Source organism: Nestor notabilis, unplaced genomic scaffold, assembly GCF_000696875.1.
Source record: "Nestor notabilis isolate BGI_N333 unplaced genomic scaffold, ASM69687v1 scaffold405, whole genome shotgun sequence".
Lineage (NCBI taxonomy): Eukaryota > Metazoa > Chordata > Aves > Psittaciformes > Psittacidae > Nestor > Nestor notabilis.
Window position 1 is genome coordinate 1 of NW_009927617.1, and position 25,801 is coordinate 25,801.

The 25,801-nt window shown below is 39.2% G+C and overlaps 1 protein-coding gene across 3 annotated transcripts in view; it reads left to right on the top strand.

The window, feature by feature from the left end:
* The first annotated feature begins 439 nt into the window (after positions 1-439).
* Positions 440-25,801, top strand: part of ZSWIM8 (zinc finger, SWIM-type containing 8) — a 62,806-nt gene continuing 37,444 nt past the window's right edge. For 2 of the 3 annotated variants that reach the window (XM_010014115.1, XM_010014116.1), the window contains exons 1-5: positions 440-604; positions 664-698; positions 17,792-17,811; positions 23,742-23,895; positions 25,664-25,758. In XM_010014115.1, coding sequence (XP_010012417.1) covers positions 440-604; positions 664-698; positions 17,792-17,811; positions 23,742-23,895; positions 25,664-25,758 — 469 coding nt within the window. Of the gene's footprint in view, positions 618-663; positions 699-17,791; positions 17,812-23,741; positions 23,896-25,663; positions 25,759-25,801 lie in introns of all 3 variants that reach the window. The other variant, XM_010014117.1, reaches the window with a different exon arrangement.

Here is a 25,801-nt window from a genome sequence, read left to right on the forward strand (position 1 = left end):
CGGCAGTCCCGGAGAAGGAAACCGGTCCTCTCTCTTGTCTTCCAGCGCCGGGGCCGTCGGAAGCCTTCACCCCTCCGTGTGCCCGGCAAGCACCTGTCCCGCCCAGGGCAGCTCCCGTAGACTGACCACCCCCTTGCGCCTCAAGTACATTTTGTGGACATAAACATTTTTTTCTAACTTTTTAAAGAACTTGTTTTTTTCCTTTTTTTTGTCTTTTTTTTTTCTTTTTTTTTTTTTCCTCGCTGGGGCTTTTACGAGCTTCCCGTTAGTTGATTTCCTGCTTCTCTCACCTCAGATAGCGCTGGCTCTGTCAGTATGGGGATCGAATCGAAGTTGGGGTTTTAAGAACTGCGAGAGCCCTCAAGCCCATCCACCTGCTCGGAGTGAGCAGTGCTGTTGCCGTCTTTCTTCTTTTCCCCCGCGTCGCCTGTTGGATGTGATGGAACTCATGTTTGCGGAGTGGGAGGACGGGGAGAGGTTTTCATTTGAAGACTCCGATCGCTTTGAAGAAGACTCTCTTTGTTCCTTTATCTCTGAGGCGGAAAGCCTTTGCCAGAACTGGAGAGGATGGAGGAAGCAATCGGCAGGACCCAATTCTCCCACTGTCAAAATGAAAGGTGAGGTCACCCGTTTTCGTTGGGATGCAATTTGGACTTGTGGAAGTTGTGGGGCAAAGGAGGGGGGGGTGGTGGTGGTAGGTGAAGAGATCTGCAGAAGAAGTGGCAAAGCCGCAAAGGGGAAGAAGTCACGGGTAGGATCACTGTCAGGATAATTTTCGACCATTTCCCACTGAAACTGAAAGTTTACTGGGGATCTTAGGACACAGCTGTCTCTTGGGTGAGGTTTCACCTGCATGCACTCTGTAGTATCGTAGTGCTGCAGTTCTGAGTAGATTCTGTGGGCTTGCTCTTGGAAACCTGAAAACAGTTCAATATAAACAAACTGCGGACTTGACTGGGAATAACTACATATAGGTTCCCACTGGCTTTGATGGAAATACAGTAAGGTTTCACAGGGATTTTTGGAACTGCTATGAAACGACTCGTGTAGAGGCATGTAAGCCATCATTGTATAGAGCAGTCTGATTTCCTCACCAGTTTCTGTACATTTCTTTCTAGTAAATAAACAAACTTCGTTTTTTCAGTGGTAGACAAGGGAGCCTTAAGACTGTCACAAAGTCAGCAAACTACAGTCAGCTTCAAGAGTTGTTGTATTTCCATTTTTTTTGGAGAGTAATTTGATAGCAGACAGGAAAATAGATAACAAGCAATTAGAACTATTTATAATTATCATATAGCTACTAACTCTTTGCTTGATTTGGTTTGGTTTTTTTTTTTGTTTTGTTTTTTCTTTTAATGAAACAAAATTTTTCTCTTATCCTGATGCATCTTGACCCTAGAATTCAAGTGGTGTTTATAACAAGCAGAGCCCAGACATACAGTTAAGAGAAATTACACAAGCCCTTTCCTATTCTTCCTTCTGTCTCCTTTCTTTTCTTTCAACCCAGTGTCAGTGCTTTTCATGTTATTGCTGGCCTTTGTGACCGTCACCTGCCTCATTAATATCTCCCCATCTGGAGCTGCAAAACTTCATTTTCTTCTGAATGATCTCTAAATGAACAGAGAATGCAATTTATATTGAATGGTGCTGAAATCTAGCCATGTTATGCTACGGACAAATGTTCACTTGTCACTGGATTAGGACCAGAAAGTACACTTTGCGTTAACCATAGGCTTTCCAGAGCAGCTTAAGTTCTAGATCTGTAATACATTTGAAACTGTCCCTAGTCCAAGGTATGTAAGCACCTGTCTCTTGACTAGTCAGGATTAGAGTTGAGAGTAGGATGGAAGCTTCAAAAAAGAAAAAAAACCCAACCCAAAACAAGGGAGAGCGAGAGAAGTGTCCAAGTTGGATAGCTCTCTTGGATCCTGCTGCTGGGACACATTGGGTTTTAGTATGGAACACACTATTGGTGTAAGGAAAGGGAACACTGTTGGCATTGTGCTTTCTAAAGCGATGAATCCTGAGATGTAGAGATATGCGTTGGACACAAGGGAAAGCATATAAACTCCATGTTTTGCTTTAAATCTTGTTGTGTGTTAACTTGCTGGAAAGGAGCCGAAGTTTTGAAAACATACTGCTGCAAATATAAAGACATCTCTAGTTTGGCAGACGTGTATGAAAGTGGTTTGTACGGATGTACACGTCCGTAGCCTACATATGACTGATGTTTGAAAAGGTGTTCGGTTTTGTTCAACTTTGTGATGATTTTAGCCAACTGTTCTTTGCTGGTTCAGTATATGATTGTGTGTTTTTCTGGGCCTTGGCCTAGTTCCTTTAGCTCTCTTGACCAAATTAAAAGCAGGCCGCAATTTGTGTCTCTGCTGTCATCTACTTGTTGCATTAAAATGAAAAAACACTTCAGCAGATCATGTGTATTTGTAATCCTCAGTCTCTTTCCTGACATGAGAAACATAATAGCTAACATTATTGTTGTGATAATTGTTATTATTTACACCACATAGAGCTGTTGCTGTTCCAGGTTCTGCAAACACACATAGGCAAGTGTGCTTGTACTTGGTTCATATTTCTTAGGCTTTTTCTATAGAGAGACTTCATTCCTTTGCATGAAAGTTTTATTTTAACAAGGGAGGCATTCTGAAAGGATACTGTTGCCTGCTTTAAGGCCTTTGCTGGCATTCCCAGGCTGTGCTCAGGCTTATTTGGAGAAGTATGTGGACATGGATTTGCTGCCTAAATAATTATTTATCCACTCTAAGAAGTCACATACAGTGTTACCAACATGGAGCGCTTCCAGGGACTTTACTGTATGCAGTGCATTTGTGGCCAGCAAGTCTCGTCTGATGAAGGATCTGTCATCATCTGGAATGTCCTTGGATTTCAGAACTCTTGAACCAATTTAATTATTTTTAACACCTCTTTTTGACAATGTTTTTGTAATAAGAAGAACAGCTTGTATTGAGAACTTGCTGGCTCCTGAGGTTGTCAGTTGTAGTGAGTCTTTCAAAATGTGATCATTCTGAATTGAGCTGTGTGTTTTTATTTCCAGTTTACCAGTTTGTGGTGGCCTGTGATGTAGTTGCCTATGCAAACAAAAAAGGAGGTTAGACGCTGTGTTTTTTGGTGTTAAATGGTAAGGGAAAACAAGAGGAACTATATTCTGTTAGCCTTTTCCTCCAGTTTGGAGCTCAGCCTGTGTTTTCATTTGGAATCAGCCAGATGAGTTATGTAATAGAAAGGATTTCTAGCTTCTTCAATTGTTTTCAGTTTGTTCTTCTGAACGTCCAATTTTCTGTTAATTAGTTCCAAGGAAATCCCCCTGAGACTGATGGAAGTGCTGCTGGCTATCTTAAACTAACAAACTACCCTCTCCTGCCTTCCCAGTTACGGCTTTCTTACTTTTTGCAACTTTTTATCTTAGTTATTTCTGATATTATGATTATGCTTACTATAAATTTAACAATAAGGCTTGGGGTAGCTTGTTGCAAATATGCGGAGTATTCACTGCAGAGGGTCAGCAAAAAGTTGAGTTATTCACTTGTTTGTTGGTCACCCTGTCAACTTGCTAGGGAAATTATCAAAGGTGAAGAAAAATGTCTGAGTTTCTCCAATATCATAATTGGAATATAATTCTTTATAAAACTATGTATCTTGAGTTATTACGTAAGAAAAAGGAATGTAAGTGGTTGATTTTCCCCTTGTTTAATTTCACTATGCTAAAGTCCTCTTATATTGCTTTCTAAAAAGGAGTTTTCTCTTTGAATGTTGAATTGCTAATGTGAAGGAGGAAGGCACTGTGTCCACTGTACGGAAGCCCTTAGATTTTTGAAACTGCTCCCATCTCCACTGATTCACCTATACTGACATCCCAGAGGAAACTTAAACAAAGCATGTCAATTTTGGGAATACCAAGAGTCCTGTCATAATTTTGAATGTTTATTTTCTGAATGACTTGTTCTCTAATTAGACTGCCATGTTTGCTTGCTTTTACCCCTTGTGTGTTTTTTCATTTTGAATGAGATATTGCTTGTAACTGAAGTTTGGCCATCGCCTGTACACACTATTGATTAGAAGCTTTCAGCTGGGCAGCCAGGGGATTCAGCTTTGACGTTAAGGTGAATGGATGTTTTGAAGAACTGTATCTTTGCAGTGTATTCAGAACTGTCTGGTTCCCTGAGTTGGTTTGTGACTCCAGCAAACTTTCTTCCATATCAAACTACATTCCACCAATTTGCTACCTTTCTACCAACAAATACACTCACTTGCCTTTTCTTTGCTTTTCTGGACAGTCTTTGTGCTCCCAGAAACCGTTCTGAGCGCCATTATGGTCCTCTCATTTCCCTTCTCACTTTTTAAAACAGTTGTATTTTTCATTGGCAATTGAAGTAAGTCTAATGTTTTTGTTACCAATTATCTTCACATAAAGATTTTTGTAACAGAAGTCTTAATGAGTGTACTTGAACATTTACTCTTACCTCACTAAACCCATTGTGGCTTTGTTACTTCTTGAAAGCTTCTAAGCTCTTTCTCACCCTTAGTCCTTTCTATTTCACAGTTTCTGAAGCACAAATGTTTACCAAACACTTCAGAAGTTGCCATAAATACTGTAGGATTGCTAAATACTATGATCACAATATTTTTGCTCAGTTTGTATTTGTTCATTCACACCAGCTTCTGCTGGAAGTATGCTGATGAGTGGTGTTGGAGCTGGTTTCAATAGGCAGCTAGTGAAAAGGCTTAATTTTTCTCCTCTACTGTAAGCTTGAGCCATTGTGTACTGTATTGCAAAATCCCCTCTAACTTAACTAAGAACTAAAGCAGGCAGTGATCTCCTAGAAAAGATTCCCATTATCCAGCCCCAGACAGCTTATGTTCTTCCAAACTGTTAGGAGTGCCCATAATGTTAAGTTCTGGGCACAGTGCCTCAAAAGTAGAAGCTGTAGAGAGGGAGTCATTGGCAGAGAATACACAGAGCCTGAGGTGAGGATATGATCAGTTTAGAGAGACAACCCGATCAAAGTCTGAGCAGTGTCTACACTGGTAAAATGACAGTGACTGGTTTTCATTAATTTATACAGACAAAGAGTAAGTGGCTTAGAGAGCAACATGTCTTTCTTCCTCAGGATTGCCGGTAACTCTTGCTCAAGAGCACAGCAGGAGAAACATGTAGTCTCTTTTGAAGTCACACTGTGCTCTTCAGACTCTTGCTTTTTTCAGAGAAGAAAGTTGTTGCCATCCAAAGCGTGCCCACTCCTCGAGTGGAGAACTTCGAAATGAACACTCTGTAGTTCGCCGCTGTTTAGTTACCATTACGGTGTATTATAATGTTACAACTGGTTGTTGGTTTTTTTCCTACTTTATTTCTGCCTCTGGTATCAAGAGGGAGATTATGCTTCTATGTTGTTTGTTACGATTCTTTTTAATTTAGTGCAATACATGAAAAATATGGTTTAGCTCAAATATATCTGTTATATCCAAGTTCACTAATAACATTAAAACCCCAAACCAGTAACTGTTGAGCAAAAGTATAGCTCCCTAATGAGTTTCTTTATAGAAGTGACAGAATGTTAAAAATACAAATGTTGGTGGGAAGATATCGCAAATGCTTATGAAATAAGCAGAGATCAGGTGTCCAAAGAGTAAAGGTAATGTGAAAATGAAGGCTTAGCTGCTAGAAGAAGATAGGTTTCTCTATATTTTCTCTTGCTAGTAAATGAATTTCACCTATTTTTGTACTCTGTTCTCTAGTGGCTGGTAATGTTGACTTGCTGTGTAACAGAAGCAAAAGTTCAAGTTGAGAAGGGGACTTGCTGGGTTGTAATACAAAGTGCAAAGGGGACATTGATTCATTAGAATGGAAGACACCACAGAGGAGCTCTAGAGACAGTCATTTAGCAAGGCTGATTGGCATAATGAAATACACTGCTTCAGAGCCAGGATGGAGATTTTGAAGCTGTCTAGAAGTTTCTGCTAAACAAAAAAGATAGTTTCACAATGCAGTAATACCTTTGTCTTTTGGAAGAATGACAAGTTGAATGACTCTCCCACATTTGTCTCTTCGTTTGCATTTTCCTGTGCCTTTCTGAGATAATTGGATGTGTGTACCCCTCTCTTCAGAAATGGGTACCGGAAAAACCATGTGAAGAAGCTATCATGGAAAGGTGCTTTTTTACTGCTGAGATTTTAAGTGACCAGTACAGTTTTAACTCTCTTGTGGTCTTCTGGCCTTTTCCTTCAGATAAGCTTCTCGTCCCCTCACAAGAACTCTTGCACATTCTATTTTGAAGTCTCATCTTTGCAAATGTCTCATTTTCTCCTGTCTCCTCTTTCTTCTTGGCTTCCGTGGATTTTTCTTTTTATGTTTTCTCTTTCCTTTTACCTTGAGGAGATAGATCTCTGTGTTGCTGAATGACCAGAGATCACAGATGCTCAGTTTGAATTTCAGGCTGACCAAAGATGCAGGGGTTATTTTCTATGGCATGTTTACTTCTGGGGAAGCAAGGATAAAGATTCAGGTTTGATTCTAGACTCCAGATGATGCTCTTCCTTTGTTTTCTATTCCTTTCTTTATCTCCCTCTTTTCTTTTTATTTCTTCCTCGACCTGTTCTTCATTGCTAAAAAGTGGAATTTAAGTGTATTTTTATGTATATATTTTTTTACCTGTAGGTAATTAGGTCTGTCCTGAGGTAAAAACAAAGCAAAGACAAAACATCTCAGGATTTCTCTCAAGCTACACTTCAGGTTTGAAGTGTCTGGTTATCTGGGTAAAAACCTACAGTGAAATGCAAATGTGTTTTGATCGTTGAGCATTTTACTCAGAATAACACATGTCAAACCAGCTTTTTATTTTCATGCTTAAGTTTGGCTTTTTTTCATGCTTGGACGTACTGCTTAGGTCACTTCTTTGAATGCTAGCACCAAAAGTTGATTTTTCCCCCCCCCTAAATTGATGTGTTTGAATACCTATATGATCTGGTGCTGTAAGCAGGAAATAAAGCAGGAGACTAATTTTGTGTGTCTTACAGCCACCAGAGAAAGCCTTGTGTTTTGAGCTGTGCCCTCTCCACAAACCTGGGGTCACCCATCAGTGAAGCAGAGGGAAATGAAACTGGAAAAAAGAATTTCTGCAGTTTCTGGAATGTTGCTGATAAAGGCAAAAGAGACCAAATTTAGTTATTTATTTATGATACATTATACAATATGTAGGAGAAGATGAAATTCCTGCCCTGATGAAAACCCTGAGAGATTTAAAATTAGTGCTTAGTTACTCTCAAGGTGCATCTTCATTTCTAGGCAGATTACTCCATTTTAGAACCTGCATTTTCTGGGTCTGCTTTTTGCTGATGTCCTACAACATGGGTGAATCTTTGTGACTCTTCAGTTGACCAGCAGAGATTTTATTGCGACTTGCTGAGTTCAGGAAGTGATGGGAAGGTTCAAGAAGCTGGCAGGCTTGTTCAGTAGGTGGAGGTGTCCACCTAGCTTCATGAATTACATTGGGTTGTTGTCTGTTTCATGCTCCTCTTGCTTTCTTTTGGTGTTGTTTCTAGTCCTAATATCATGGCATGATCTGTGTGTTTGAACAGCCATTCGTTAAATGTGGTTTAATATGCAAGCTTACAACTTTAGAGTTCCAGTTCAGTTTGAGGAAGAGCAACAAAGCCATAGTATAACCTATATGCAGGAAAACAGCACCTTTTGTACACCCTATATTTATTGTGGCTTTAGTGAGAAAAGAAGTAGTGAAAAGTGAATTTGACTAAAGCTAGGAATAGCTGTTTTCAAACGTAGTCTACCCAAAGTAGAAGTTACTGTGCGTAAGAATTGTGGAAGTAAACCTTACATGTTGACTTGTGGCCAGGCCCTTTTTTTCCTCTCTGGTGTACTACGTACTCTAATCGATGTCTGTTTTTGCAGTGTTTGTGTAATAATTATAATGAAGTTCATTTGTAAGCAAATGTAACTTCAGTGATTTCAGTCACTATGAAAAGTTGGTGGAGGATTAGAGATGGCTTAAGTACTCAGATGGATTTTTTTGGTTTTTGGTAGGGTAACTAAGAAACCTGCTTTTTGTGTAGCCCAGTTTATGAGACTGCTTGGTTATGGTGTCTAGGTTTTTTTAAATAATGTACAGAAATGGACATCAGTGGTTTAACAGCGTCTCTTCTGCCAGTTATAAAACTGGGAGCACAGACTATCTCCTCTTGTGTCTGGTGTTGTAGTTACTATACAGTACTGTGTTCCAGAGGAAGAAGGGACTATATGGCTTCAAAAGTTGTTTTACATACTTTAATGAACTTCTGGAGTAAATATTCAGCTATTTAGACTATCTATAATTAATTTGGGGAATCTGTTTGTTTATTTTTATATTTTTAAGTAACATTTCCAAAGAGTCAAAACCAATTTAGTCTTTAGCTCTTTAAGTGCAAGATTGTCTTTAAGATTTCATTGCTTTTTTTAGACCACCAACTTTTTTCTGCCATCTCTCTAACTGTGGGACCGTAAAGCCATTGTAAGAGTAATTTAAAATAGTCTCATAGCTAGAAGTTATTTTTCCAACTTTATTTTAATGCATTTTATCTGTATTAATGTCTTTCCTCTCTCCTCCTGTTTTGTGACACCCTTACAAACCCTCCAAATGTAAAATTCGAAGCGTATATGTATCAACAAGCTGAAACACTATTTTTTTCTTAAACAACAGTGATACACAATATGCAAAATATTTAAAATGCTGGTTCTAATTTCAAAATACCACATCACACATTTCTAAGTTACGTCCTCTGAATCTGTGTAGTCTCAAGCAATGTGTGGAGTTACCAGCCAGAAGATTCTCATACTTCCTCTGATTTGCGTGTTGTTCGATGCATCCTTTCTTCTTTGTTTCTTTGCCTGTAGAATGGCGGTGGATCAGTGGGTAGCATTTTTAACTGAAAATACAGAAAATTATGTCTTTGAGCACATTTCTTGATGGTGCTTTAAATGTTAAGGGCAAGGCTTGTGGAAACTGCTGTTTTGATTATTTTTAGTTCGTCTGTTTGCTTTCATGCAGCTGGAAACATACTGTCTTTGAAAAGAATGAAACAAAGGAGCTCCGTCAGGCTATAATGTACCTATTACTTAAAATCTTCTGGTAATGTATATTTTGAGAAATGCTGTAAAAAAGTATCTGGTTTTAATAAAATATTGTTTCTGTTGTGAATCATTATTAGTGTTTCTAGATCGCTGCAACAAAAATCTTAAGAAAGAAGAAAATGTCAGGTTTTACCAGTATCAATTAGGAGAAAGCTGAACACGTTTAAGATGTATAGAACTGGAAAATCTCTGTGTTGATTTTTTTGTATTTACCTAAATCTCTGCTGGTGTGTGGTTAGCACTGAAAAAAAATTGGAAGTTAAGACATTCCTTTTCTACAGAAAGGGAATCCTGAAAAGGCTGCAGGAGTGTAGTGTCTTTTAAACAAATTCTTAACATCCTCATTCAGCTGCTGCAAGTAGCAGGACCTCAGTGTTATTTCTTGATGTCTCTGACTTTTATGGCTTTCTTTTGTCTGCTAGGTTTAGTTTGTGGCTGCGAAACATATAGTAGAGCTTTCAAGCTCCTTTTTCATATGGGATAAAGATTGGCATATAGAAGAAAGGGAAAGCATAAATGGATAAAATGAAGGGTGAAAGAAAAAAATCCATCCTCAGAAGAAATCCTGTCCCTTCGTGGGAGAAAAGCTGGATGCTGAAGGGGAGAATAGACTTCAGAAAATGAAAAAGAGGGAGGTCAGAGACCCAAACGAACACAAAAAAAGAAGTCCATCTGTTTTACTAAGATAAATAGGTAGTGTGATAAAAGATTATTACCCAGAAGTGGTCCACAAGCAGTGAGAGTCTTTACTGGAAGGCATCCAGCTGTACTTTCTCCTCCAAGGCTAGGACACTTAAGAGGCAACTCGTTGAAGCAGTGGGCAGGTGAACACCTGGGCCACCAATTCTGGCTTCCTCCTCTGTTCAGAGAGATGAAAACTTTAAGCAGATGATTTTGCCGTCTTTGCCATCAAGAAGTACTGGTAAACATGAGTAATTCATTGGTGGAGGTCTGAAAATGAAAATGTCAGTGTTTTAAAATCAAGTTGGTGTGGATTTTTGTTTTATTGTTTTTCCAGATAAACTAGCAGAAACTGTTAATTGCAGCTTTTTTGTTCATTAGACTTGAGAGCTCTTAAAGATGCAGCTTTGAGCATGTCTCTCCAGACAGAACTAAAGAAGTGAGGCAGCCTTAAGGTGAATGTAGTCCAGTTACCATCTGGATTCTTTTTTTAGGTATATTCATTAAAACAATGCCTACGTGCAGCTGAGCCGTTCTTACTGGCATCTTGTCAATGTATGTGACATGATTATTCCCTTAAGTACAGAAAAGCTTGGTGAACCTGTGAGTACTGAGGATTGTATGACCTTGTGGAATCTGTCCATGTCTTGTTTCTGGTCTTTATAGGATTTCAGTTTTACTGTTCTCAATAGATACTCATGTTTGCCTGAATTTGTGTACACAAATTGTGATTCTCAAGGCTTACATTTAATCTTTTTCTTTTCTTTTAATATCTCTATACTGGAATTCTTACCTGGTTGATTTGCATCTGTCTTCATCCTGTGGAGAGTGTACCAATACGCATCCTTGTTAATCCATGTTAGAGTCTATTTGAATAGCTTGGTGATGGCTTGAGTGCCTAAGATGGTGTAAAAATTACAGGTAGGTATTTGCAATTTAAGTTTCATGGTAGTCTTGCTGGTGGGTTAGTATGAAATTAACATGTGTACAAATGAAATTACAGCTTTTTCAGAGAATATAGTACCTTTGTGAAATCTATAAACCATTATTTAGTGATTCTCTTGAGCTGTTTGCAGTTCCTGCTGCATATTATTCCGTTTCCTACCTCATATTTAGGTCAGTCAGTTTTGACATGGGAGAAATAGAGAAATGCAGCTGCAAATTTGTTTACTGGAACTCCAGGTGAAAATAGTGGTAAATTACACTTGCATGTAACTTTCATGCATGGCTTGAAGAGAATGTGGTCTGACACAGAGAAGTTATTGTATTTGACCCAGAATGCCTTTGGAAGTTTTCATAGACTACTTGATTTCATTTAAAGAAGTAGTGCATGGGGTCAGCTAAGCTGCTTATCCTTCTCAAGGACAGGGAGTTAGTTTTTCCTGGCTAGTCATGAGCAACAGGTGCATGATACACATGCTTGTAATTAATTCCTCCTTTGTAAAAATTCTGTAGCTGCCTGCTTGCTTCATATATTCCTTGGTACCCGGTTTTGTTTCTCCCCTTTTGTTTTCTCTATAGGTGATGTGAGGGAAATTGAGGATAATTCCGAATCATAGAATCACAGAATCAACTAGGTTGGAAAAGATCTTTAAGATCATCAAGTCCAACTGTTACCCCAGGACTGCCAAGTCCACCACTAAACCATGTCACTAAGGGCCTCGTCTACGTGTTTTTGAATACTTTCAGGGATGGTGACTCCACCACTGCCCTGGGCAGCCTGTTCCAATGCCTGACCACCCTTTGGGGAAGGAATTGTTCCTAATATCCAGTCTAAACCTCCCCTGGTGCACCTTGAGACAGTTTCCTCTTGTCCTGTCACTTGTTACCTGGGAGAAGAGATCAGCCACCTCCTCATCCCATCCTCCTTTCAGGTAGTTGTAGAGAGTGATAAGGTCCCCTCCGGTTTCCCCTGAGCTTTCTCTTCTCCAGACTAAACAACCGCAGTTCCCAGTTTATCTTCCATAAAGCCATAGACCTGGGGTTAGACTTGGGAGGTTTTTACAAAACCAGAGGAGATAAAAAGAGGAGTCAGGTAGGATTATTTTCAAAAGCATTTAGATATCTTAACTTCTTATATGACTCCTGTCTATGAAACAGATTTTCCTGTTGGTGATATCTAGAGGTGGTACTTCTTTTAGTTCCTAACAGATGTTTAATTATTTTTTTTTTTCACCCTAGGGGTGAGAGTGCTTCATTCTTAATCTATCCTTTTCAGACAATAACTTTCCCATCAGCACCAACAAAATTGGCCTGATCTCATTCTGGTATAATCAGCAATGCAGCTCTTCAGTGTTTGCCAGTGCATGTGTTTGGAGGCCAAGTGATGCTGCTCTGGGATTTAGACACAGGAAAAAAGCTGGTTAGAGATTAATTTTGCATGTAATGCTTAAAGATGGATGCTAATGGTAGAGAGCAGCACATTAAATAGTTGAGGTTGCATGGTTTTGTATGACTTCCTTTCAGTGTCTGAAAACATACCAATACTTCTTGATAGAGATTGCTCCTCAGCTGTGATGCAGTCTGATCTTTTGATTTGTGTTTCTGTTCCATTGTCTACATTCAGAAAAATATCTGGTTGGTCTTTGTAGCTTGTTTTTCTGCTGTAGGCCAATGGAGATGATTTTGAATTCTGAGTTTTTAAAAGACCTTGCATGGAGCAGAGGTGGGGATAACTGGTAGTGCTGAGCCCTGCTTTCAGGAAACAGGAGCTGTTTCATGTCTGTGCTCTGAATGCACAATCTCAGTTATTCAGTATGCTTTCTGCGTGGGGTGAGAGAGTAAGGAGTAACAGTGCAGGGGAAATTACTTGCCTGAAGCTGATCTGCTTCATCAGCTGTAGAGTTATTCTGAATGCCCAATTTGACATGAAACCTTGGCCAGCACTGGCATGAATACAGTGTTTTGTAGCACTGTCTGTCTTGCTTTACAAAAATCTGCTGTTCATTTTAGGATTTCCAACAGCTGTCAGTTGCTTGCCCAGGCTGCTCTTTTTTTGATACAAATTCTGGTTTTAGGGAGGCAAATGGAAGGGTGTATGGATTGAGGATTTTCTTGTCTGAATTTCCAGATGAGGCTGTTTAGATGTGAATGCTGCATTGCCTGCCTAATGCTGGTATTGCAGTTTCGGGATCTCAATCATGTTAGAGTGGGTGAGAGTTGAGAAAAGATATTACTGACATTTTGCTCTTGAGATGCAGAGCTTATGAAGAGACAAATAGATCTCATCTTGCATAAGATATCAACATAACATCAAATACTCCAGTTTCATCAGCACATCCCGGTGCAGAAGATTTTTCACAGTTATTGCATATGAGAAGCAATAGACTTAAATGGAAAATACACTTTGCTGATGTGAATTAGACTTGTGTTTGAGAGGTTCTGACATTTGCAGAGTGAACGTTTTCTGTAGGTACACTGTATGCATTTGCAACAAAATCTGATGTGGACAGTGAAGCAGAACAACTAGGATCTTAGGAATTCGAGTTTAGTGATAATATGCTGGTGTTTCTGTCCTGGAGTCATGAAACCAAATAAGGGATTTTGGTTTTATCTTTATGTCCATCCCCTCCCCCATCAAACATCTTTTTGGTTACAAAATATAACTTGTAGCTTTCCACCTTTGCCTTGTGTGAACTTCTGAAGACTTGATTCAGGTGTTGGTTTGTTGGTTGGTTTATTTTTCCCTAGAGATCTGGTTTCTGATATAGTAAGAGTACTGTAGCTATGATGCTTGAAGGACATAAGGAAGACAAGTTTGTAAGGAAAGAAGGGAAGTCTGTGCTTCAGCCAGCAGAAAAAATTTTCAGGTGCCTTGCTCTTCCTCTGTCTACTAATTGCAAGAGGGCCTTTGAGGGATGATTACACAGCAGGTTATCTGCTTGGCAATTAAAATTTGCTGGGCACATTGAAACTCTTTAGTCACGTTTACCAGTGCTGAAAGGAGGAATAACACGACAGGGGTGGTTATTTTTCTTATTAACATCTCGTGCTGGTCTGAAGAGAGGATTCTGTCAGATGTTTTGCCTCTGAAGTGCTCTTGCTGACACAGGAAACTGCAAATGAAATTGGGAGGGGCAGAAGCAAGCAGCTGTTCCAAGAAGGTGTATTGAGAAGATATGTATATCTATGTATATACATATGGATATGTGTATCAATATCTATGGAACCATTTCTCCACAAATCTCTAGAAATTCAGGGAAAGTAAATGCTGCATGTATTAGTATGCACTGTGCAGGCTAACATAAGAACCCCTACTATTCATCTTTGTCTGCTTACTTGTTTCAGCATTGTTTTTGCTCTAAAAGAAGGGGCACTGGGAACCAGAGCATCTCAAAGAAAGCCTTTCTGAATCAGTAGAAGGTTTTGCTACTGTTAGAAGGTTTTTGCTAACAGGAAGAAATGTTGAATTACTGTAGGGAAAAAAAACTGTGGGATTTTTGACATACTCTTTCTGTTTTAAACTCTTAGTGGGTTAGGACTCTTGGATCTTATGCACATATCATGCATCTTTAGAGTTTTAGTTCTCTGATCAATTATTGCTTAGCATTATAAAGCCTCACCAGCTTTCTCTTTGTAGGGCTTTTTCATGCCTTATGAAATCTTGAGGCAGTGTCACCAGAAGTTGGCGTAATACTGGAACACTTTATGATTTAAAAGTTGTAACTTCAAAAATAATAAGATAAAGTGCTTTTTAACTCAGTCTATTATTGAAACAGTAGGAGTTGAGCTGAGTATGTGGGAACCCTCCTCTATTAAGTGCTCAGATTCTTTAACAAAATCTTTGGGATACAGTCACTTATGCTTGACTTTAGCACAATGGTGATGCCAGTTCTCTACTGGTGAGCAGTCAGCTGGTTTTTGGCTGTGGGTTTTGGGGTTGTTGTTTTTTTAGCTTTGTACACATGCAGAGAGTGAGTGTAGAAAACCATCATGAAATGGGTTTGTCAGAAATGTGGGGGTTTTGTTTGGTTGCTTGGTTGGGTTTTTATCAATATTCAGATGACCAGAAGGGGAACGTCAGCCTGAACAGGTTTGGTATTACCAACACCTGAAAACTAAAAAACCTGAACAACTCATCTACTCCAGATCCGGAATTTAGTATTGTATTCTGCAAATCTAGAGGGCTTAAGTGCGAATAAAAAATGAGTTTGTTTGGGGTTTTTTGTTTGTTTGGGGTTTTTTATATATATTTTGATGTATTTTAAGGTCTGCCTTATAGAAGAAACTAATTCCTGCTTCCTAAAATGTCTTAATCTTGGAGTCAGAAGTCACAAGGTTGGGAGATATGAGTATACAGTCAGCCAAATAATATAACTTACCTTGTTTTGAAGAGAAATGTAAATACAGCAACAAAAAGAGAGTTTGAGCCGTGAAATATTTTGGCTTGCCATGCATGAGCTGTTTGTGATGTGTGTTAAGCAATTTTCAGAAACCACATTGAGCTGAAATTTGACTCTGTGCTACGGCTTTTGCTGCAGGTGGTGGAGACTTTGGGGATGAATTGGACACCCTCCTGTGATAAAATAAACCTTTTTCGCATTGGATTTAAAAACGCCAGCTGTTCTTAAAATGTTATTGTGATGGCTGTAACAGAATTTCTGTAGTAATAGTTGTTGCAGTTTGTCAGTTAAGCGTGAGATTTCCAGTTCTGGACTGTAATCTGCCCATCTGGGATTTGTATTTTTAATGGGTTTTGGCTATGAATCTCATCAGTCTTATCCAGTAAACACTAATGAAAAAGTTCTGTTGCTTATTCATCTTCTCAACTGTTTTTACATAAAAATGTCATTCTGTGGCTCAGGGCTGCTGTAGGTCTCTCCCCAGTTCTTCTTTTTGCTTTCAATGGCATCTTATATGTCTCTGCGTTTTCTACCCTGTGACAATACTCTCAGTGTAATTTCACTGCTGCAAAATGGTTATGGGATCCAGATAGTTGTGTAACTCTAGTTGAGGAAATAAGAGGTATAAGAAAATCTTGTAAACACAGATCCCATTAGGGTTTTAATACTGTTAGCAAGCCTGTGGGGGTAGTAGCAGTGGAGGAGAAGGAAGAAGGAACATGTCTGCTTCTCTTGTTTGCTGTTCTCTAAATTAAAAACAAACCAAAACCAAACCAAAAGCATATTTAGTTGATAATCTTCCTTCCTGCGCTATTTACAGACATTGAGAAGGGTAATGTGCAAATTTAACAGGTGAATTACATGGACAGAAAAATACAACCAAGTAACCATGATAGTTCTTTGTTTGCTTTATCCAATGAGCAAGTCAATGGACTTGTGACTCAAACTGAATCCTGATTTGTTCTCTGGGGCATTTTGATAGCTTGTTGATCACTTAGTTCTATTGAGGGCTATGTTTTCAGTTATTAGAAGAAAGTGTATATATGTGTGTGTGTGTGTGTATATATATATAAAATAAATACACAAACACATGAAAACATGTATACGCACACACACACATATTCATTCTTGCATAGTGAGAATATCATCCTGCCATACAACCCTAGTGGAGAAAGCCGTATTTTTAGAGTTTTTTCTGTTGCTAACTTCGCCTGAAATACCTGATGTTAGTGCCCTGTCCTTGCCGTTTTTCTAGATCAGTTTAGCTGCACTTCCTAGCCTGTTGTGAGTGTGTGAATGTTTTCAAAACAAAAAAACAATGAGAGAAATCAAAACTAAAGAAGCCCTGAAGTCAGAATGCTCCCACCATTCATCTTTTCTGAGCAAGCTTGAGTAACAATCAACAGCAGCATTTGCAGCGTCCTTTCTCCATCGCTTGATGCCCATTCTTGTCTTGTCTAACCTTCTTGATCTGTCACAGCAAGTGAAATATTCGCACAGATGAATTCCACCAAATTCTGCTTGTTGATGCAGCTGGCTATGTGAATGCTGAGGTGTTTCACAGGGAACTGCTTTGGAGTGGGTAGTATCTGAGAAGCAAATAGCTGAGACTTTATTCTGACTTGATACAGCAGGTGCTCCAGTGTAAATTAATTGCCTATTTTATTAATATTGACACTGCTTGAATAGTTGAGGAACCAGGAACATGTACCTTTGTACTGGTTTCCTTAATCTGTAAAAGGAAAATAAACTTTTACTGTTTATCAATACTGTGGTTTGCTTGCTCTTTACAAGGAACACTGTGGGGTTTTGTCCCTTGGTATAAGATGGTAAGATGGCATGGAATTATTAATCTGAATCAGAGGAATGCTAATTGAAGACAGCTGGGAGTCAGTATTAGAATATTAAAATGTTTCTTCAGCTTTTCAGATGTTTCATTCTGCATGTCGTTAAGCAGGACCAGGACGGGGTGCAGATGCATCTCCTTGTGTCTCTTCAGCTGTCAGGGTCTGACTTTGCAGGGTCTTGGTTCGGTCTTGGGTTCTTCACCCCTGGGCTTGCCAGTTTGTTTTTTGTTCTTGTACTGTATTTGGGGCAAGGAGGTTCATTCCTAGTGTCTGCTCAGTAGTTGGCATGTCTGCTGGGCTGCTGCAGGAGCACTCATTGACTTCAATTGTGCGGAAGCAATCTGTGATGTGTGTGTGTATGTGTATGTCCACTATGAACACCACTGAGACCAACTGTGTCGTTTGAAAAGGTCCTCTACAACCCAGAGTGTGATGATTTTTTGAAGGGAAATGAGTTCCTAATTGTAAGAATCAGAATACAGGCCTGAAAGAAAGCATCTTGAATGAGATTCTTCTTTAGTATCTAATGTGGTTTATTAGATAGTCTACTCTCAGCATAAGTCTAGCTAATCTTTATTTTACTACACAATACAGCTTCATAGCTGCTCCAGCAGTTCATCTGTGAGCCTTTACAATGGAAGTTTCTCATGCTGTCCATTCAGTTTGAACTATTTTATCCAAAATCCTCTCTCCCCTCATTTTGGCCCATTTTGGCATGGGTGTTTAAAGATAAACACTGGGGAGGGACTCTTCGTTAGGGACTGTAGTGGTAGGACAAGGGGCAATGGCTTTAAACTTAAACAGGGGAAGTTTAGATTAGATAAAAGAAAGAAGTTCTTTACAGTGAGGGTGGTGAGGCACTGGAATAGGTTGCCCAAGGAAGTTGTGAATGCTCCAACCCTGGAGGTGTTCAAGGCCAGGTTGGACAGAGCCTTGGGCGACATTGTTTAGTGTGTGGTGCCCCTGCTCATGGCAGGGGGGTTGGAACTAGATGATCTTAAGGTCCTTTCCAACCCTAACTATTCTATGATTCTATTGTTTTAAGTGCTTTTGACTGCTTAAACGAGTCCAGAGGAGGTCCACGAAGATGATTAGGGGGCTGGAGTACCTCTCCTAAGAAGACAGGCTGAGAGAGATGGGTTTGTTCAGCATGGAGAATAGACGTTTCAAACTGTTCTAGTTTGGGAAGTTGTATGGGATGGGTATTAGCTACCCATCTCACAAGTCTCTGCTTGACAGCCACAAACCAGCAAGTGGACAGAAATGTACGCTTATTACTGACATAGGCTGCAAGTATATTAAACACTTCTGAAGACATTCTTTTAGGACCTTGTAGGCGTGGGACCTACCTGGGCAAGATGTTAATGTGACAGAAAACTGAATTGTGGTGGTGTGTCTGTGACCCATTAAATCAGTTCTGCTGTTAATCGAATACCTCTTTGGAAAGAGAACTAAAATTAATGAGCCATGTGGGTGGAGCTTTTGGGTGAGAAATGCTTGTGAAGGAAAATACCTTATTTACAGACTTTTGCAACATGCTTCTGTTATGTACCATCTGTCATATCCTCAGTTCAGAAGTGAATTTTGTTTATTTTTAGAAAGAAGTATGTTGCTTCTTATAGGATGTTGATTATGTGGTAAAATGGAAGAAGGAAAAGAAGTGTAAGTAATGGCCAAAATACATGGAATCTAAGTTATTTGAAATGAAGAGTAAATTTTTAATTAAAAAGCTCCTGTGTCATTTTGCAATGTTCACGTTGGGAAACCGGTTTTTTAGTACATTCAGAGCATTCATCTCCACGTATTACAGAGTTCAAGGCAAAGGTGAAGTTTTATGATGTTACTTGCTGAGTTTGAGACCTGAAGGAATATATTTCTCTGGCATATACTTCTTAAAGACATCAGCTCTAAGAATAAATTTCTAGAGAATAAAGTCAGACCAACAACAGAATTTTACAAGGAAATGTACAAAACCTAGAAAACAGTAAGAAACCAAATATTTTTAAGATTTTTGATTTATGTGTGCTATGGTTAAATGTACCGCTTGCTCTGCTTCCCCATATTTGAGCGTTCTCAGCACTTTTTGGTTTTAAGGAGTATCAGAGAGAATATATTCTAAGCCAAAGGGCATTTTACTGATAGGCATTTAACTGAAATGAAACAAGAAGAAATGCTTGAAATGCATGCCACAATCAAAGATTTATCTTTCTACATGGCAAATCCTGTAAAAAGCAGTGTAATATTTACCATTTTTAAAATGAGATTTGTAAAACACGTTTTATAACACACCCCACATACCTCCTTCACTGGCCAAGATTGCACTCTGTTTATTTCCTGTTAGTTTTACTGTTCTCACTTTAGCTTTTGATATCAGAATTGCTTCACTTAATTTTCTTCATCTGCTTGTTCTGTGTTATGGTTGTATTAGTTTATTCCACTCTATTACATTTTTGGACTGAAGCCAGAGAGAAAGGTGAGGGGAAATGTGAGGTGGGGACCAGCGATAGCTATAAAATCAAGGCTGTACACTTATCTCTAAAAAGGTAATTCAGCCTAACATGCCATTTTTCTTTGCTTTATGTATAACACAAGCAATGTGTCCTGTCTGTGCACTGTCGTATCTCTCGCTGAGATTTGTTCACTTGCATTTGTATTTATTCACTTGTATGTGTAGTTTATTTTCAGAGAGGAGTATCAAATGGAAGTAACCCAATGGAAATAATGTAATTAGGTAACAAATACATTCAGTGCTTGGCCAAGTTGGTTTTTCTTTCAGTTCCATTTAATAACTCTCTGGTATTCTTATGGCCCCCATTTTGCTGAGTATTCAAGCAGTTTCTTCTCTATTTGTCTATCATGGAAATTCAATTATTATAGTGAAAGAATAATAGCTCAGTTTGAACATGATCTGGTTTTATGAATAACTGTTGGCTGTAACTTCTAACAGCCTATATTAGGAAAGGTTGGGCAGTGTAGCTACACATGTATTCCTGTCAGTAAGCTCTGCTGGCACAGAAGTTGTTTCCACTGGTGAAAATGCATGTTTGCGTGCATAATAGCACATAGCTTGTGTTGGCTGTTTTGGGGTTTGTTGTTGTCGTTGTTCCAGCAGGAATAATTATGTCTATGCTAGTTTTAGCTGTATAAAATGGCTATAAAAATCAAAGCTATAATTCACATTAAACAGTAGCAAAAAGGATAGGATAGTCCTCATCAAAGCCATGTGTTCCACATGGCAGTAAATGGTTGAGATGTGAGAATGGTTTAGATATGCTTGATCCTGCTTCTTGGGTAGGAGGTACAGATTAGATGGCATCTCAAAATCCCTTCCTGACCTGGGTTTTGCTAGTCATTTAACCTGTAAGTAAGAATTGTTTGAGGTTGTTTATGCTTTGCCTGTGACTTTATTCTTACAAGACTTGAAGTGTTTCGTTTGTTCTGCTTGGGTCATCATGTCAGCTTCCCAAGAGGAAGCAATGATTCTTGTTAGTCTGCTCCACAATTTAAAATTATCTTCTCCCTTGGGTAGATTTATCATGCAGCTTTGTCAATTTTGTAATACATCTTTGATTTCACTACTGTGTCATTTTTTATATTAAACTTAGGATCTTTTTTGTCCTTTGCTGTCTGAGCAGAAGCTGTGATGCTTTCTCCTTTTCTCTGTTAGCAGCCTTCTTTTTTTTCCTTGCTCAAAATATATCTGTTATAGAACCTGAGAGTACCTTTTGTCTGTTTTGTTGATAGTACCTTTTGATACAAGTAGGTATGAATCCACCAACCCTGGATTTGTGTATGTGGAGATAAACATTTTGAGTGGATCTCTCTTTGTTTAGGATTCAAAGGAGAGTATTCAGAGCCTGATTTAAGCACCTAACAGACTGTCCAGCTGACTTTGCAGGAGGCCTTATGGGCCTCTGATGCTTTGAGTTACATTCTAGAATAGGTGTCTCACCTTGACTACATAGGGGACTACCCTCTTGAAACTTAGGGCAGTTTAACTTCTTAATTTTAGTACTTATGTTGTGTGCAAAGTTACTACTGTGAATTCACCTCCCCTTAAAGTATGATTGAAAAATTGTTTTCTACTTTTCAGTTGTTTTCTACCATTTCCCCTCCAAGTCTTTTTTCCTTACAGGAAATCCATGATTTTAGAAAGAGGCATGGTCTTACAGATATGATTATTGCTTTTTAGATTTATTTTTTTTCCCCCCATCAGGTTTTACTGTTTTCACCTTATTCTGAAAATGTCCAAGCTGTGTGCTGGGAATGTCTGACGGTGGATTATGATCACCTGTCTTTGGCTGGTTACTACTAACACAGTACAGCTGATGAATCAGTTAATGAGTTCAAGGTAAAGTCAGCTTGTTACCTTAGTTCCCTGTGTAAAACTGGCTGATTTGCACTGGACTTGTAGTGGAGCAGATGAGGAGGGCTCCTGTTGTGTTCCCGCTTGGAAGAAATGTTTTCTCAGGAGAGGTAATTTCAGTAACGCTTTTCAAAGTATTTTTCTTGAGCTAGTTTAGTTTAGCCTGAAAGAGAACAGCCACACTGAAGGGTAATTGCAATGATCATACTATTGCTTCTAGTACCAGTACTACTCTACTAGTACCATTGAGACCTTGTAACTGTGTGTCTGTCGTAGTCCATTGCCTCAGAAAAGTAAAATATTTTTAAGGATAAGGTAGAATAACAAGCAGAATGCATTTGCCTTTGCTGCTTTTTTGTCAACTTTAGCATTTCTAACCTTCATATCCAGCGCCAGATCCTTGTAACAAGGAATACCATCAAGGCTGTAGGCTTGCAGCACTTGAAAAATGTGCAGATGGTTCACCCAGTACTCAAGGCTTTTTCGAGTTTTGTACCTTGTAGAGGTTGTTTAGATGTCATCTCTTTTCTAGTAATGTGTAATGAAAGACTTGGATAAAGTGCCTCTATACAAAAAGTGCAGTTTAAACCTCAGAAAAAACCCTCTTCTTTCACTGCTCATTGTCATTTCAAGTATTAAAGTGCCTCCATTTGGACTTTTGTGTTACCTACTAATACTGTAGTAGCAGCAATGATATTTAAGTTGACTATATTGCACTAAATAAAGTCAGTAATATTTTTAGTGACTAAAGACAGTAATTTTTTTTATTAGTGACTTGATGAAAGCTTTACACCTGCTCTGGTTGTCAAGAGTGGAAATGAGAGTATTTTTCTGCCAAAATCTTGTTTTTCTGCTAGCTGTAGAGAAAGGGACACTCCACTTTTCCATTGTTGTTCATTTTACAATCTGCTGCTCCCATGCTTGTGGGTGGGATTATAGCACTGTAAACCAGAAACTCCATCTATGATGTAGAGTAAAAGTCACTGGTGATGGAGAAACAATCCTGACAGTAGAAGACTAACTATATCTGGGAGAAGAGAATGCTGCCTAATAAACCTATTTTTCCTGTAATCAAAAAATCATAAATGTGGACGTTTGAAATCTGTATTTTCTTTCTGTATTTATGTAATCCTTCCATTTGAGGGGTCTGCTCAGTACTGGGGAGATGTTAGCTGCTTTGCTGTGTGCATTTACTTTCAAAGCTCTTTCCTATCTTTCTCAACTGTTTGGACTGGAGGGTGTCTCTAGGCAGAGGGTGAGAAAGCGTTTACTGACATCAGGGCTTAAGTTTTCCTTTGATATGTTGCCTGGAGGCTGGTGGGGAGGGAAAGCTGAAGACCAGATTGGTTTACATTCTGGCTTCCAGTGGTGTTTTAGAAGCTGGTTAGGGAGGTGAAGAGACATAACATGACTCTCTGAAATGGAATTAATTAGGCTTTTGGCAACAGGGTTTGGAAGACAGGGGAACCAAGGCTGCTGTAGTGATGGATCAGGAAGTGATCTCAGTAAAGCAGTAAGATGCTTTCAGATAAGACGAGCCTGGCATTTTGTATAAAGTGTAATCTAGCTCAGAGTGAAGCAGAAACATAAGGCTCCTATCACCTGATGACAAGAAATCATCTGCACTGAAAAACATAAAAAGTGGAGTTAGTTTGGTAGAAAGGTGGTGGTTAGATGTATTTGTATAAGCTCTTGGTGCCTTCAGTTAAGATCCTCATGGGCTTGGTGTAGTCAGCACTATACAAACATGTGAATTCCCAGTTGCTTCTGTAGGAATTTCAAGTATATAGATAGATATCATATGGAAGGTGGTGGTGAGGGGAATAAACCAGCAAATAATAATTAAAATATTGTAAAAACCAGAGTACTGAATGCTAACAAAAAAGTCAACATTAAGGTTCCTGGGTAACCTTTCCATTGCTGTCCTATGCTTATGCACTGAATAGTTCTTCTCTGTGTAATCATCTGACATTCACAGGATGCTGCTGCCATATTCTAACAGAAATGTTTGAAAACTATCGGGTTACCTTAAGTATTGCTGAATAGCTTCAGTAGTATCAGGAGACAAAGCCTGAATCACTGATGTCTGCTGCGTTAACGTAGCTCTCCTGAAGAAGGACTGGCTTTTTTAGGCATGCGTACCCATGCGCTAGGGTGCTGAAAACAGGCTTAAGATTGGCAGGCAATTCTTCAGAAAATTTCAATGCTGCCTTTTACTGTCTATCAAAATTGGTCCCTGTACTTGGTGAAGTAAGAGAGGAAGTAGAAAAGCTTCCTGCTCTGATCTCTTTAGCCTCTCGTGAGTTTTGTTGTTTGAATGTCTAATTGCAATTTGCTTCTTGTCTTGCTAGATGGGCTGGTGATCCCATTGGTGGAACTGTCTGCAAAGCAAGTTGCATTTCACATTCCATTCGAGGTGGTGGAGAAAGTTTATCCTCCAGTGCCTGAGCAACTGCAGCTTCGAATCGCCTTCTGGAGTTTCCCAGAAAATGAGGAAGATATCAGGTAATTAGTACTATTTCTGTTACATTGGTACTTAAGGAAAAGCTCTGTTCACTAGAGGAAAATCATTGTCTGTTTGATGTTCCATATATTTGTTGCTGCTTCCGTTCTCATGCATTTTGTAACATGTGGATGGATTTCTGGGGGATATGCAATGATATGGGGGTTTATTTCAGGGTGAGCTGCCCTGCATGCATGTACATGTGCAGATTGTGTATATAAATGATAGCACAATAAATACACCCTTTAATTTGCCTGACCGAACTAGTTTGTAGAGTTTTGTCCTTATGTTAGTCTTACACGGTATTCTTTCCACTTTGAATCTGTTGCTTGAATCAGACCTTTAACTGGGCTCAGAAATTTCCCTCAGTGTGCTGTACAAGCCTTTTGTTGATGTAAGTAGAAAAATCAGACTTTGTGATTGCATCAGTGATAAGAGTGGAGACAGAGATGTCTATTTCTTATGTTTCCACATAAATTGTGTGAGTAAAAGATTCTGTGCTTTTAGATCTTTTACCAAAGTTGGGGTTTTTTTAATAAAGCTTTTATACTATAGGAGACCTAGCCGTGTAGCTGTGCATTCAGAATTTTGTTGCAAAGTAGTGATATTACACTCTTTTAGAAAGAATCATCTTGAAAGTTCTTAGATGCATTCATCTAATGTGCTGGTGTCAGATGGGGGAGGTAATGTCAGAAGTGCCGATGTAATTTGTAACATCACCTGTGGAGAAACAGAGCAAACCACCAAGTTGTACATGTTAATTATTCTGATGAACACAGATGTAAAAAAACCTCAGGTGTGAGGATGCAGATAACACAGCTAGAAATACAAGGGGCTTTTACTCTGGCATGCCAACATTAGACCTTGAATTGATAATACACTGTATAGAGAAGCTTAATTTTAGGCTATGAATGTATTTTGGAGGCTGTCCTGGGTTCAGCTACAGCAGTCATTTTTTCTCCTTCTTAGTAGCTGGTGCAGTGCTGTGTTTTTGACTTTCAGCCTGGGACCAATGCTGATAACACCAATGTTTTTAGTTGTTGCTAAGTAATGTTTACTCTGACCAAGGACTTTCTCAGTCTCATGCTCTGCCAGGGAGGAGGGGAAGCCAGGAGGAAGCAGAGACAGGACACCTTACCCAAACTGGCCAAAGGGGTGTTCCATACCACAGCACGTCATGCCCAGTATAGAAATTGGGGAGAGTTACCCGGAAGGCCCAGATCGCTGCTCGGGTTGGGCTGGGTATCGGTCAGCGGGTGGTGGGCAATTGTACTGTGCATCACTTGCTTTTGTTCTTTTCTTTTCCTTTTCCCCTTTTAGTTTCATATTCTTTCCCCTTGTTATTTCCCTTATCATTATTATTGGTAGCAGTAGTGGTTTGTATTATACCTTAGTTACTGCACTATTCTTACCTCAACCTGTGGGATTTACATTCTTCCGATTCTTCTCCCCATCCCTCTGGGAGCGGGTAGGAAGAAGTGGGGCAGTGAGCAGGCGGCTGTGTGGTTGAGTTACCAGCTGGACTTAAACCATGACAGAGACTGAGCTTAAAATTCCTAGGAATGCCAGTGACTATACACAAACTCAGGAAGAAACTAGTGATGTTTATGGTTGAACTCTAGTGTACAAATGGCAGAAGAGAGCTGGATTTTGTCTTAAAGATGTAGTAAGGATTTTTCAAAAATCATGTCAACAAAGAATAAAGAGGATAATACTGTAAAGTTTCTCCAAAACAGACTGATCTTGACATGTTCTCTGTTTCTCTTGCAGATTGTACTCGTGTTTGGCGAATGGCAGTGCAGATGAATTCCAGCGAGGGGAGCAGCTGTTCCGGGTGAGGGCTGTCAAAGACCCTCTCCAGATAGGTAAGAATATTCATATATATTCATATATACTTCAGATTTCCAA